This window comes from Marmota monax, unplaced genomic scaffold (genome assembly GCF_021218885.2).
Source record: "Marmota monax isolate L192 unplaced genomic scaffold, Marmota_monax_Labrador192_F-V1.1 WCK01_AAM20220418_F8-fsc00298, whole genome shotgun sequence".
Lineage (NCBI taxonomy): Eukaryota > Metazoa > Chordata > Mammalia > Rodentia > Sciuridae > Marmota > Marmota monax.
The window spans coordinates 1177317-1191968 of NW_026694888.1; the positions used below are offsets into that span (position 1 = coordinate 1177317).

The window sequence follows — 14652 nt, forward strand, 5'->3', positions numbered from 1 at the left end:
ATCAGCCCAGAATTAGTTTTGTGTCAAGTAGGAGAGGCACCTAGCAAGGTCTGTCTGGGGATGACCAGTGGTGACCGTGTCAGGACCTGCGGCTCGTGTGGCTCCTGCCAGCAAGCTGGCTCTCCCATTGGCTCCTCCACAGCCCAGCTGTGGGCACGTGTCCTTTCAGAGGAACTGGGGCTGTCCAGTTGAGAGTGTCTTGCTGGTCACTCTGCCTGGCTTGATGGGGAGACCGTGGCACCGTGCCAGGGCTGACCCCAGGTAATGGAGGGTGCTGTGGTGCAGTCGGCTTCCTCTAGATGGGAACCGTCCTGGATCCTCCCTGTCACATGTCACGTCCCACTGATGCCCCTAGAGCCACTTAGGGAACCTTCTGCCACAGTGTCCCTGCCTCCCTCCTGCCCCGGAGCATGCTGACTCCTGCGTCCACACGGGGATAGCCTATTCCCTTCTCGATGCTCGGGTCCTGTGGCCACACACTGAGGCTGCTCACGGCTGCCCTCGGACTTCTGAGGCTCCAGTGGGGTGCCTGCTGCCGGTGCCTGCCAGCACCTGTGGCCCGGAAGCTGCTGGGTCAGCTCCTCTTCTGGGTCAGCTCCACAGTGAGCCCTGGCCCTCTGGGGCAAGGGACAAGGTGACTGGTCCCTGTGCTGGGAGCAGGTTCCCGCAGAGTGGGTGGTGTGGGAGGCTTGTCATGCTCGCTGGGTGGGTTGATGGGCACTGGGAGAGAGCGGAAAAGATGGTGCCGGGTCTCGTGCCTGGGGGGGTCACTCGCCACAGCAGGGAGGGGCTGTGGGGCCCGTGGGGCCCGTGGCGCATGTGCTGGAAAGACCCTCAGCTTGATGGTTCTCCCCATCGGAAGTGGAGGCAGGTGGCTGGGGGCAGGAGAGCGGCTGAGGCTTGGGAGGGACCATGGACAGCCATCGCCCAGAGCAGCCTCCCCGCCCCAGGGGCCTTGGCCACCTGTGCTCTGTCTTCCCTACTGTGGACCAAGGTGTCTGCAGGCCCGTATTCCAGGGAGCTCTGAGCAAAAGGGAGGCGCCCCGAGGCCTGGCTTGGGCTCCCTCCCCAGGAAGTTCTAGAGTAGCCATGTGCCTGATGTTGCTTGTGCTCATGCACATGGAGGGTGGAGGCCACCCAGCCACTCTGAGTGGGCCTGCCTCCCACCTGGCTGGTCACAGTGCTGGCCCCAGCTCTGGGCACACGGCTCTGGGACGGCTACTGAGAGTGGTGATCTCACTCAGGAGTGCCGCAGGCCGGGGCAGGGCGTGGCCAGGTGGGGGGCTCTCCTGCCGCCTCTGGACCTCTTCAGCGTGTCCTGTACCTCCCTGGACTCTCAGCACCCAACTGTGGCTCTGTGGTCCAGCTCCTTCCTGTCCTTCAGCCCCCTGTTGTGCTCCAAGCTGGGAAGGGGAACAGGAGGCTGGGGGCAGCTTCTCTGCCAGTCCCAGGGTGGAGCGGGCAGCAGGGCAGGAGCTGCCTGTGTTCGGCTGCTGGTGGTCTTCAGGTCAGGAAAGGCAGGGGGATATCTGTACCGTCCATCCTGTCCATGCCCCTGGCCGTTCAGCTGCTGGACCTTGACTGCCAGTTCCAGCCTTGCCGTGAGGGCCTCTTGTTCTAGGCCAGCACCTCTTCTGAGGTGCCCACTGGGTGAGCAGCCCTTGGGGCCCCCCACCTGCCCCGGACCTGCACGCTGGCCGGAGTCCTTGGGGTGGAGACTCTGGGGTGGGTGGGGCTGAGGGCCTGCTGGGACACTGCTCTGGCTCCCCCTGCTCAGAGGAGACTCATGTCCCGCACTCCACAGCTGGGCAGCGGGGCCTGCCAGTGGGGCGCTCAGAGGGGGTGAGACATGGCCAGTACTTCATGACAGCAGCTGGGGACGGCCAGCCTCTGGCACTGCTCCCAAAGCTGTTCCTGAGAGGTCAGACGGGGCCTGGGAACCAGACGAGGGAGGGACCGGAGAGGCCCTCGTCCCTGAAGGAGGGACGGAAAATGGAGAGATGGGGTCGGGTGGGCAGGGGCAGGAGGAAGGTGGTCCTGGTGAGACAGACGAGGAGGGCAAGGACAGAGCAGGCTGGCCCACGCGCTGAGTCGGAACCCTTGGGCTTGTCTTTGGGGGGCTGGAGGGGGCTCCTACTCTGCAGCCCATGCAGCCCCGTGTGTGGCCCGAGATCCAGGACTGGCCTCCCTTAGCGTGCTGTGGCCCATGCAGTCCCTGGACCCCACTTGTCCAAGCTCTTCTGGGGACATCACCTCACACACACACGTGTGACCCACATCAGGATGGCTCAGGTGGCCTCGGCCCCTGCTCCTCACTCCACGCTGAGTCCCAGTCCCCTCAAAGCCTGGCCTCGGGGTCGGCCCTCTGGAAGGAGAGCCTGCCTCTGAGTGCTGGTCTGCTGTCTCCCACTGCTGTCTCCCCACTGTCTCCTCACTGTCTCCCACTGTCTCCCCCTGTCTCCCACTGTCTCCCACTGTCTCCCACTGTCTCCCCAATGTCTCCCACTGTCTCCCCACTGTCTCCCCACTGTCTCCCACTGTTTCCTCACTGTCTCCCACTGTCTCCTCACTGTCTCCCACTGTCTCCCACTGTCTCCCACTGTCTCCTCACTGTCTCCCACTGTCTCCCACTGTCTCCTCACTGTCTCCCACTGTCTCCCCCTGTCTCCCCCTGTCTCCCACTGTCTCCTCACTGTCATCCACTGTCTCCCACTGTCTCCCCACTGTCTCCCACTGTCTCCCACTGTCTCCTCACTGTCTCCCACTGTCTCCCCCTGTCTCCCACTGTCTCCCACTGTCTCCCCACTGTCTCCCCACTGTCGCCCCCTGTCTCCTCTGTCTCCCACTGTCTCCCCCTGTCTCCCCACTGTCTCCCACTGTCTTCCACTGTCTCCTCACTGTCTCCTCACTGTCTCCCCCTGTCTCCCCACTGTCTCCTCACTGTCTCCCCACTGTCTCCTCACTGTCTCCCACTGTCCTCTCACTGTCTCCCACTGTCTCCTCACTGTCTCCCACTGTCTCCTCACTGTCTCCCACTGTCTCCTCACTGTCTCCCCGTCTCCCCCTGTCTCCCCCTGTCTCCCCACTGTCTCCCACTGTCTCCTCACTGTCTCCTCACTGTCTCCCACTGTCTCCCACTGTCTTCCACTGTCTCCTCACTGTCTCCTCACTGTCTCCCCCTGTCTCCCCACTGTCTCCTCACTGTCTCCCCACTGTCTCCCACTGTCTCCTCACTGTCTCCCCACTGTCTCCCACTGTCTCCCCACTGTCTCCCCACTGTCGCCCCCTGTCTCCTCTGTCTCCCACTGTCTCCCCCTGTCTCCCCACTGTCTCCCACTGTCTTCCACTGTCTCCTCACTGTCTCCTCACTGTCTCCCCCTGTCTCCCCATTGTCTCCTCACTGTCTCCCCACTGTCTCCTCACTGTCTCCCACTGTCCTCTCACTGTCTCCCACTGTCTCCTCACTGTCTCCCACTGTCTCCTCACTGTCTCCCACTGTCTCCCACTGTCTCCTCACAGTCTCCCACTGTCTCCTCACTTTCTCCTCACTGTCTCCTCACTGTCTCCCACTGTCTCCTCACTTTCTCCTCACTGTCTCCTCACTGTCTCCTCACTGTCTCCCACTGTCTCCCCCTGTCTCCCACTGTCTCCTCACTGTCTCCCACTGTCTCCTCACTGTCTTCCACTGTCTCCCCCTGTCTCCCACTGTCTCCCACTGTCTCCCCACTGTCTCCTCACTGTCTCCCACTGTCTCCTCACTGTCTTCCACTGTCTCCCCCTGTCTCCCACTGTCTCCCACTGTCTCCCACTGTCTCCTCACTGTCTCCCACTGTCTCCACCTGTCTCCTCACTGTCTCCCACTGTCTCCCCCTGTCTTCCACTGTCTCCCACTATCTCCTCAGTGTCCTCCCTCGTCCCTGAAGGAGGGACGGAAAATGGAGAGATGGGGTCGGGTGGGCAGGGGCAGGAGGAAAGTGGTCCTGGTGAGACAGACGAGGAGGGCAAGGACAGAGCAGGCTGGCCCACGCGCTGAGTCGGAACCCTTGGGCTTGTCTTTGGGGGGCTGGAGGGGGCTCCTACTCTGCAGCCCATGCAGCCCCGTGTGTGGCCCGAGATCCAGGACTGGCCTCCCTTAGCGTGCTGTGGCCCATGCAGTCCCTGGACCCCACTTGTCCAAGCTCTTCTGGGGACATCACCTCACACACACACGTGTGACCCACATCAGGATGGCTCAGGTGGCCTCGGCCCCTGCTCCTCACTCCACGCTGAGTCCCAGTCCCCTCAAAGCCTGGCCTCGGGGTCGGCCCTCTGGAAGGAGAGCCTGCCTCTGAGTGCTGGTCTGCTGTCTCCCACTGCTGTCTCCCCACTGTCTCCTCACTGTCTCCCACTGTCTCCTCACTGTCTCCCACTGTCTCCCACTCTCTCCCACTGTCTCCTCCTGTCTCCCACTGTCTCCCCACTGTCTCCCACTGTCTCCTCACTGTCTCCTCACTGTCTCCCACTGTCTCCTACTGTCTCCCCTTGTCTCCCCACTGTCTCCTACTGTCTCCCCTTGTCTCCCCCTGTCTCCCATTGTCTCCCACTGTCTCCTCACTGTCTCCCTACTGTCTCCTCACTGTCTCCCCACTGTCTCCTCACTGTCTCCCACTGTCTCCTCACTGTCTCCCACTGTCTCCCCCTGTCTCCCACTGTCTCCTCACTGTCTCCCACTGTCTCCCACTGTCTCCCACTGTCTCCCTACTGTCTCCACCTGTCTCCCACTGTCTCCCACTGTCTCCCCCTTTATCCCACTCTCTCCCACTGTCTCCTCACTGTCTTCCACTGTCTCCCCCTGTCTCCCCCTGTCTCCCACTGTCTCCTCACTGTCTCCCACTGTCTCCACCTGTCTCCTCACTGTCTCCCACTGTCTCCTCACTGTCTCCCACTGTCTCCCCACTGTCTCCCCTTGTCTCCCCACTGTCTCCTACTGTCTCCCCTTGTCTCCCCCTGTCTCCCATTGTCTCCCACTGTCTCCTCACTGTCTCCCCACTGTCTCCCCCTGTCTCCCATTGTCTCCCCACTGTCTCCTCACTGTCTCCTCACTGTCTCCCACTGTCTCCCCACTGTCTCCTCACTGTCTCCCACTGTCTCCTCACTGTCTCCCACTGTCTCCCACTGTCTCCCACTGTCTCCTCACTGTCTCTCCACTGTCTCCCACTGTTTCCCCACTGTCTCCCCACTGTCTGTCCCTGTCTCCCCACTGTCTCCTACTGTCTCCCCCTGTATCCCACTCTCTCCCACTGTCTCCTACTGTCTCCCACTGTCTCCCACTGTCTCCCCACTGTCTCCCACTGTCTCCTCACTGTCTCCTCACTGTCTCCCACTGTCTCCTCACTGTCTCCCTCTGTCTCCTACTGTCTCCCCTTGTCTCCCCACTGTCTCCTACTGTCTCCCCTTGTCTCCCATTGTCTCCCACTGTCTCCTCACTGTCTCCCCACTGTCTCCTCACTGTCTCCCCACTGTCTCCTCACTGTCTCCCACTGTCTCCTCACTGTCTCCCACTGTCTCCCACTGTCTCCTCACTGTCTCCTCACTGTCTCCCACTGTCTCCCCACTGTCTCCTCACTGTCTCCCAGTGTCTCCCACTGTCTCCTCACTGTCTCCCACTGTATCCCACTGTCTCCCACTGTCTCCTCACTGTCTCCCCACTGTCTCCTCACTGTCTCCCACTGTCTCCCACTGTATCCCACTGTCTCCCCACTGTATCCCACTGTCTCCTCACTGTCTCCCCACTGTCTCCCACTGTCTCCCACTGTCTCCCCACTGTCTCCTCACTGTCTCCCACTGTCTCCCACTGTCTCCTCACTGTCTCCTCACTGTCTCCCACTGTCTCCCACTGTCTCCCCACTGTCTCCTCACTGTCTCCCACTGTCTCCTCACTGTCTCCTCACTGTCTCCCCACTGTCTCCCCACTGTCTGTCCCTGTCTCCCCACTGTCTCCCACTGCGGCCCTCTGTCTTCTGAAGGTTCTGAGGTAGGAAGTGGCCCTGCAGATCTAGGCTGGCTCTGTTCCCTGGCCCTTCTCCCTCCTGCTACCCGATGTCCCCCACTGACCTGAGCCCTGCGGAGCCACACGGGGGGTTGACTTAATGCTGGGGTCTTAGCCAGCAGCTGTGAGGGTTCAGATCACTGAGGATGTGTCTAAGGCCAGTCCCTTCCTGTGGCTCAGAATGGGCCCAGATAGCCACCTGGCTCCCTGGTCCCCTAGGACCCTTGTTCTTGATTCTCCCGGCTCCCCTCCTAAGTGACCTACCTGGACTCTTGGGTCTTCTCTTGGGCTAGACTTAGCCCAGCTCAGGCCACCCTGTCCCACCTGCCTCCTGCCCCAGCCTGAAGAGGCCTATTGGGTGGGGGAGGCTGAAGCAGAGAGGGGAGAGGGCAGGACTGAAGGGTGTGACATCCTGATCAGGCTGGGAAGAGAGGAAGGCCAGTGGGGCCCATGGAGTGGACCAGGCAGGGACATGATGACTCGGGGGAGGTGGGGGCGGGGCCAGCAATCTGGATGGTGGTGTCGGGGTGGACGTGCTCTGGGGGAGGTGAGATGCAGGCAGGCCATGTTCCAAGGGCCTGAAGGGCCCAGAGAGACCAGCAGAGCCCGTGGGCAGGGGCAGGCCTGGAGGTTGGGTGGACTCTGTCTGGGAGCAAGGAGTGGGGGCCCCACCACCTGGCTTCTCAGGAGGGTGGGAAGCTGCTCTGCGATGGCCAGGTGGCCGTCAGGAGCCTTGGAGGAGAGGCTGGGAGCTGGGGGGGGCCCAAGGGGGCACTGAGGGAGAGAGTGTCTGGTGTTCTGCCCAGGAAGGCCGCCTTGGAGACGGCCTGGAATCTGCGGGTGCCAGGGTTCCCCGTGGAAGCCAGGGCTCCTGTGTTCTCTGGGTAGCCCGAGTGCGTCCTGCCGCGGCACAGCCAGCGTCGCCGGCCTCAGGCCCTGGCTGCTCTGTGAGGCTGGGCAGCTCCTTAAGGAGCCTGCTGCCCCCACCTGAGCTTCCTGGGCCTGTGAGCCCTGGATCTGACCTGATACAGACCGTTGACCAAGAGGGTGACAGTGCCCGGAGCCCGAGCCTCTCATCAGGGCCCACGAGCACGTGGTGGCGCCCTGCTCCAGTGCCTGACTCCAGGGAGCTGGTGTGGAGGCAGCCCCACCTGCCCTGTTGCCACCATCCCAGGGGACTCCCTGCAGTCACCTTCTGCACGTCCCACATGACAGCATGACTCAGAGGGGGTGCATTTGGGGTGCACTGGCCACCTGGAGTCCATGCCTAGGCTGTGTGTGATCTTGCTGCTGCTCCTGCGGCTGCCTTGGTGGTGGGTCCCCGGGTGCTGGGTGGCCTGTGAGTCCCTGTGCCTCCTTGTACCAGCTGGTGGACGAGTGAGCAGCATGGTGTCCGCCTGTCCTCTGGGCCCGAGGGCTTGCAGCTTCGGGAGAGCTGGCCCCGGGCATCTCTGTGGTTCCTTGCTCTGAAGGGTTCTTCCGCAGGTCACTTAGTTTGGGTTGCTAGTAAGAAGTAGGGACTCTGTTTCAGCCTCTCCTGTGGACAGCCAGTGGCTCAGTGTGTCCATGTGAGACCTTATCCACCCACTCTTGGCCGGAAGCCACTCCTTCCAGAATGGCATCCAGATGAAGCCCAGAGTCAGGCCTGTAGCCTGGGGCTGTGCGGAGCCTGGCCTGCGGCTCCCGTCTCCATGGGGTCTTGTTCCCTCCCCCTCCCCTCCCACTGGGCCCTTCTGTGGCATCCTCCCCGGCCCCTCCTCCACACTCCATGTCCACTTGGTGTCTTTCCTCAGCTTCATGGAGGTCATTAACACGCACAGTGCACACACTCTGGTGATGATTTCCTCTGTGTACATTTAGATCAGCACCAAAGTTGGGTTGTGGGAATCAGGTGCCAAGCGGCAGAGGCACAGGAAGAGCCGAGAACCCAAACTTGATCTCCCTGCGCACGGGCCCAGAGGAGATGAGCCCCAGGTTCTGAGCGCTCCTCACCAGGTGGTCATGGTGTTTGTAGGCTGTCTAGTGTCGTCAATGTTCTAGTCTAAAATGACACAGGGTTGTGCACAGTGAGGGGGCCTGACTCCTCCTGCCAGGCCTGGTGACTCTCCAGCCTTGGGCCCTGCGACCTTCACAGGGACATCTATACTTCAGAGGAAAACAGATCCTGCGGAAAGTCCTTTACAATCCAAAAGGTAAGAGGGAAGGATGCTAATTAGGTCCCCTGAAAACCAGCTGGGGTGGGGAGAAGGGGAGGGGGAGGGGAGGGGAGGGAAACTCTCCTGCCCTGGCACTGAGTTCCAGACAGTCGCACTACAGAGTAACAGGCCTGTCACCAGAGTTACCATGGTGTGAGTGCGCACAGGAGCATGCGTGTGTGGCAAGGACCATGTGGCCTACTCTCCTGATGAGTCTCAAGTAGACACTACTGTGCTGTCGACTACAGTGGCCCTGCTGCCCACCACCTCCAGAGCTTAGCATGCCAACTGAAGTTGGTTCCCTTGACCAGAGTGGCCCCACTCCCGCTGACCTCAGCCACCCACATGGTCTTTGTGCTGTGTCCCTGGGTCTGAGATTTGGGGTTTCTTGGACTCGTCTTTCTGTGTCTGGCTTCTTGGGCTCCGTGCCCTTCCCAGGCACATCTGTGGTTGGACATGGCCAGGTTCTCTTCCTGGGCTGAGTCGTCTCCTGTTGGGCCATGCACACGTGACCCACGGACAGACCTGCAGGGTGATTCTGTGTGGGCCGCTGTGGGTGCTGCCTGCCACTGTGAGAGCAGAGACCTCAGTGCACTGACTTGGCCTGCTTCGCGCTGGACCCTGAAGTGGACTGTGGGTCTCAGGTGGCTGTTGGAGGTTTCAAGAAGCCTCCTGCTGTGTCCTGCTGTGGCTATGTGTCCATCCAGCCTGACACACACACAGTCCTCGCTCCGACTCTCCCCGAGCTTGCTCTCTGATCTTTTTGGCAGTGGCCATCCTAAAGAAGTGGCTGTGGAGCGCCTTCGTCCATTTTCACATCAGGTTTCTTTTGTTTGTTTGTTTTAGTTGTCGGTAGACTTCATTTGTATGTGTGTTGAGACTCGAACCCAGTGCCTCAGGCATGTAGGCAAGCGCTCTCCCACTGAGCTACAGCCCAGCCTCAGGTTGTCTTTTTATTACCAAGTTGTATAAGTTTCTTATGTATTTAGGATATTCACCCCTTATCAGAGACATTGTCCCCAAGTGTTCCTGCCCACCCATAGATTGCCTTTCGCTTGTTGGTTATTTAATTTGCTGTGCAGAGCTTTGGGGTTTGATGTAGTCCCACTTATTCATCTTTGCTTTGATCTGGAGATTGTTTTGGCAAGTATGGCTATTTTATCAGTATAAATTTTTCCAATCAAAAACATGAACTGTCCTTCCATTTATTTGTGTTTTCAATTTTCTAACTTTCAGTTTGTAGATCTTTCATCTCCTTAGCTAGATTTATTCCTGAATATTTTATTTTTAATGCTATTGCAAATGGGATTATGTCCTTAGTTTCTTTTTCAGATAGTTCATTGTTAATTTGGAGAACCTCAATCGAGTTAGGATGTTTCTGTTTCCTGGAACTTTACTAACTGACCGTTCTTTGGTGCATCTTTAGGGAAATACACAAGATCATGTCTGTGCAAACAGAGACGACTTCTTCCTTTCTGATCTCAAGTCTCACTTTTTTCCTTGTCTAATGGCTCTGGAAGGACTTCCAGCAGTAGGTCGACCAGAGGAGCTGAGCGTGGGCACCTTTTCCCTCCTCTGGGCGGACGGGCTTTCAGCTCTCCACCGTTGAGTGATTCTGACTTGTCCTCTGTGGCTGGTGTTGTGCTGAGGCCACCTGCCACCTCCCTGCTCCCCGGGACGTGGTCTGTGGTGCTTGTCATGCCCCATCTGTGGTGTGTGGGTGATGTGGCCGAGGAAGGTGAGTTGTGAGTGTGCCTTCCTCGTGGGCTTGAGGAGGTTGGTATGGATTCCTGAGTCGTCCGCCTGTCCGGGGTTTCCTGGCGGGGATGTCTGCGGTGGCCCTTCCGCATCCTTCCTCATTACTGGTCTGCCCGCCTTTCGTTTCTCCACCGCACGGTCTTGGTAGACGGACTTTTCCTTCTCTTCTAGGTCATCCAGTTGGTCCCGTGAGATTCTTCACAGCAGTCCCTTAGGGTCCTTTCTGTCCCTGGGGCATCCTTTGTAATGTCTCCTCCTACATTTATAACTCTACTTATTGGTAAAGAGCTGAAAGACTTGTTAATCCTGTCTTTTCACAACATTAACTCCTGGTTTCATTGATATTGCTGTCATCTTTCCAGTCTCTATTTCATTTATTTCTGCTCTGATGCTGACGTCCCGTCTTCCTACTCTCTCTGCTTGTCTTGTTCTGGTCTGTTCCTTGAGATGTGAAGCCGGGCTGTTGGAGATCTCTCTTAGTGTAGGCATTTATCACTAAGGGTTTCTCTTTTAGACGTGTCTTTGCACCTGTATCCGCTCAGGTTTGGGAAGTTGAGTTTACATTTGCACTGGTCTCAAGATTCTCTTTAAAATTCCCTTTTAAGTTTCTTCTTCGGTCCATTGGTTATTCAGGAGTGTGTTAACTTCTGCATATTTGTGAATTTCCCCAAATCCCCTGTGTTATTGGTTGATTGCTTTGTGTTGGAAAAGGTACCTGCTGTGGTTTCGGTATCACACTTGTCAGGACTCATTTTGTGGCTCAAGACACGACCTGTCCTGAAGAATGTCCCGTGTGGGCTAGAGAAGAGCATTCTCTCTGTTGTTGGGGGAAACGTCGTTCTCTATGTGTCTGTAGGTCCGTCTGGTTTCAAGTGTTCTGTTTCCCTGTGGATTTTCTCTCCGGATCATCTGTGTTTTTTCCCTGTACCCAGGACTGAGCCAGGGCTCGCCCAGGGCTGAAGCTCCCCACTCCATGCCGTGGGCCTGCTTCTCCCTTTGGCTCTGTTACTACCTGCTCTTTGTATGTAGGTGCTCCGCGTTGGTGCACCTCTAGTCACACTGTGTCCTCTTGATGGACTGACCTCCGGGAATCACTGTCGTCCTTCCTGTGACTTGGACTGAAACCTGTTTTAACTGATGTGAGTGGAGCCGCCCGGGCTGCTCCTTGGCTGTGTTTCCTCCCTGTCTGTCCTCAAGGTGCAGGAGTCTTAAAGGCCGTGTGCACTTGGGTCCTTTAAGGAGAGGCCTTCAGCCACTCTGTGCCTGTGGGTGGGGATCCGGCCACTTGCTCATCACTGATAGGAAGAGCCGACTCTGCCCTTGGTGTCCTCTGACTATGCTGCAGTCCCTGCCGTCGCTTCCTCCTCTCTTCCTGGGTCTTCGTTGATCTTTTATCCCTTTCCCTCTTTTTTTTTTGTTGTATCTTCTAGAATTTTTTCCTTTGTGGTCTTTGTGAGGGTCTCACCTATTAATAATAAAAAATAAACTACCTTACAGCCACAAAATTCTATTTTAAACTGATACCTCTTTAATTGCATGCAAAACTCCACACGTCCACTCCCCACCCCAACCCTTTATACGATCGATGTCACTTTATATTTTTTATAAAATGGTGTTTCCCTGAGGACACACCGTAGCTCTAGTGTTCTTGTTTCACTCTAGTTATTCTATGTTCCTTCACTGCTGCGTGACGCACTCTGACTCTGACCACGTATGCGCGTCGATAGTGACGTAGATTCATGTCACTCAGCGTGATTTCTGTGTGAAGAACGGCATTTGGGATTCCTTGTAAGTCAGGAGTCACAGGGAGGGGCACCCCATCTCATGTCTGGGAACATTTTCTCTCTCGTTCGTTTCTGAGGAGCAGCTCGGCCAGGTAGGGCTTGCTGTTTCCTGTTTGGCAGTTACTTTTTCCTTTCAGAACTCGAACATGCTGTCCCACCCCCTCCACCTGCCACGTCGGCCCCCCGGTTCCCGGACGGAGGAGCCCCTTCCTGCCTGCGGTGCTGCTTCTCCTTGATCATGACGTGTCTCAGGACGTCCCTCATCGGGCTGATCTTGCTTGGAGTCCTTTGAGGGCCATGAATCTGGATGTTCCTATTCCCACAGAACGTGGCTAGTTTCCGGGCAGTGGGGCCGCTTTCCTCCTGCCCGCAGGCCCCTGAGCCAGTGTCCCTCCCTGGGGGACGTCGACAGTCCCGTGTTCGTAGGCTCCTACAGATCTGCCCTTTGTGGCTTCTATTTCTCCTCCTTTTCTCTCTGGCCACACAAACCCTGACTTGCAGACCACTTCGGCTGCCCCTGTCTGAAGTTCCGGTGCCGGACCTGGGGTGGCTGCTGTGGTGGGTTGTGATTTCAAGACACTGTGCTCAGTTCCTGGGGCTTGGCATTCTTTCTCTGCAGCCCCCGCTTCCAGTGGGTGAAACCTCCAGACTCTTCCACATTCCCTCATTTTCCATCGTCCCCAGGCACTGACTCTTTATGGGGACACTTCTTTTCCACCTGAAACCCTGGGCAGCATACAACCCCTTGGCCTTACTAAGCACCAGGGAGGACTTTTTTGTTGCTCTGAGGCTTCTGGGTCCCCTGGGGTCCCCGTTCCAGCCTCACGCACCCCCCCCCCCCCAGCTTGATGTTTACTGTGATGGTCACCGTGGCTTCTCAGTTCTCCACTTCCTTTTGAGCACACAGGGTTGAGCTCCTCTGGGAGCTTAGAGTGTACTGATGTTGTGAAAAGGGAATTTTCCCCAGCATTCTGTGTGTGAGGAGGGGGTTTATTTTAGCAGCCTACTGTGTTGTCACCACCGGGTCCAACTAGACCTTGCCTGGCCCTTCCTCCGTGTCTGTGATGTGGCGTGTTGAGACCTCCTGTGAGATCTCGGCTGGCCTGTTTCTGTCCTGCCCAGTCTGGGAGTGGAAACGGGCTTGTGCTGGAAATCGGGGGTTCTGCTCATACTTGAGGCCACATCAAAGGAGGGAAATGTTGAGATTCACTGGAGTCTCACTTTGTGGGCTGAGTGATTCATTTGTTCCTGTATTGGGGGCGGGGGTTCTTGCCCGGGAGGTGTCCCTGCATAGAAGGGACAGCCTGCTGGGCAGTGACCTCCCTGGCCTCCCCACTGTCCCCGAGTCAGTGAGGCCCTCCTCGGCAGGCTCCAGCCTTGGTACCTGTTATGTGCCCAGGATCTCCCTTCCCAGCCTGCCCCCCTCTCTGATGGCTCTGACATGTGCCCTGTCATCTGTCCTCAGTTTCCCGCAGGGTAGATGCCCTTGTGACCTTCCCATGATTTCGGCTGTGACACAAGGTGGGAGAAGGTGGGTGCAGAGGGGAATCAGCCTCCATCTGGATGTGGGGAGCACTTGGGTCACAGTGATGTTGCTCCATGGAGGGCCTGTCCCCGGGTGGGACGCATGCTGAGGGCCTGGAGGGAGCAGTGTGTTACGTGCATGTGTGCACCGGGGTGTGATGAGCGTGTTTGCATGGATGCGTGGTCAAGCATGTACGAGGGTGTGTGTGCGTGTGCCCATGCTGTGTGTGGGTATGTGCAAGCATAGGGGTGTGCACGTGGACGTGGGTGTGTTCCAGTGCTTTATATGCACCTGGCGTTTCACTGACATGTGCGTGTGTGTGTACCCGGGCACGAGTGCCTGCACGTGTCCATCATAGACACCACCTGGCCTGTCAGGATGGCCTTCAGGTGGTGGGGGGCGCTCGGGGAGCAGCTGAGGAGCTGGCCACTCTCTAGCTGTCAGCGTGGGCTGGTCAGGATGTCGTGGCTCCCTGAAATCCCATGAGGGATGGAGAGGGCCTGGGGGCCTCTTCCTGGTCAGCCTCTGGGGACACCAGGGTGGAGCCTGATGAGGCCGGCTGAGGTGGCCCCTCCCGTCTGTGGCCCTGCACTAGGTGTCCATGCCATCTGGGCTCTTCTTTCTCTCACAGTGAGGACACACTCACCCCCAATCACAGAGCAGCCGAAGAGGGTGATGTTTCCACAGGCCCAGACCCTGACACCGCCCGGCCGGATGAAATACAGCAGTCCTGTCTGCAAACACCACTGAGCCTCGGCTGCCCACGGTCTGCGCAGGCTCCGCTCAGCCCCGAGGCTGCTGCTCCTGCTGCCAGGAGAGGAAGAGGACTTCACCACCACCTGTATCCCAAGGGAGCAGCTGGGCTGCCTGGGCTTCCCAGGACTTGAGGGCAGGTGGATGAGGGACAGCCCACCACAGACCTGGCTGCTGTCAGTGTCTCCAGAGGCCTGTGCCAGGAGATGCCCTCTCTGGGAGGTGTGTGGAGTGTGCCTCAGTGCCTGGTCCTCCAGAGCAGGGGTCCTGCTCGCTCACACAGGTCTGGCCTCTGGGCTCCAGGGCCGCGTCAGAAACACGAGCACCGCCTCCCAGGAAGACCAGGCAGGCTGCGGTGCTCACATAAAGTACCCTGTTGGTGGCATGTGCTGGAGAGTGGTGCTTCTTTTGAGTGCCTCTGAGGTGGCTTCTCAGCCAAGGAGCCAGGGCCAGGGGACCCACAGGAACAGGGCAACCCCCAAGCAGGGGTGGGCTGGCAGCTGCGGCCTTCAGGACTACACAGGACCCCATGCCTGGGGAGCAAGGCACAGACTGAACCATCAGAACACCCCACTGGACAGTGAGGCCACCTGGCAGGAACTGGGACCT

General features: G+C 58.2%; 1 protein-coding gene across 3 annotated transcripts in view; it reads left to right on the forward strand.

Annotated features, from left to right (window-relative positions):
- Positions 1 to 14428, forward strand: part of Ankmy1 (ankyrin repeat and MYND domain containing 1) — a 60868-nt gene extending 46440 nt beyond the window's left edge. For 2 of the 3 annotated variants that reach the window (XM_046426738.2, XM_058573416.1), the window contains one exon: positions 13922 to 14428. In XM_046426738.2, the coding sequence (XP_046282694.1) occupies positions 13922 to 14040 (119 nt within the window). In that variant the 3' untranslated portion in view covers positions 14041 to 14428. Of the gene's footprint in view, positions 1 to 13230; positions 13297 to 13921 lie in introns of all 3 variants that reach the window. The other variant, XM_046426737.2, reaches the window with a different exon arrangement.
- Positions 14429 to 14652: the final 224 nt, after the last annotated feature.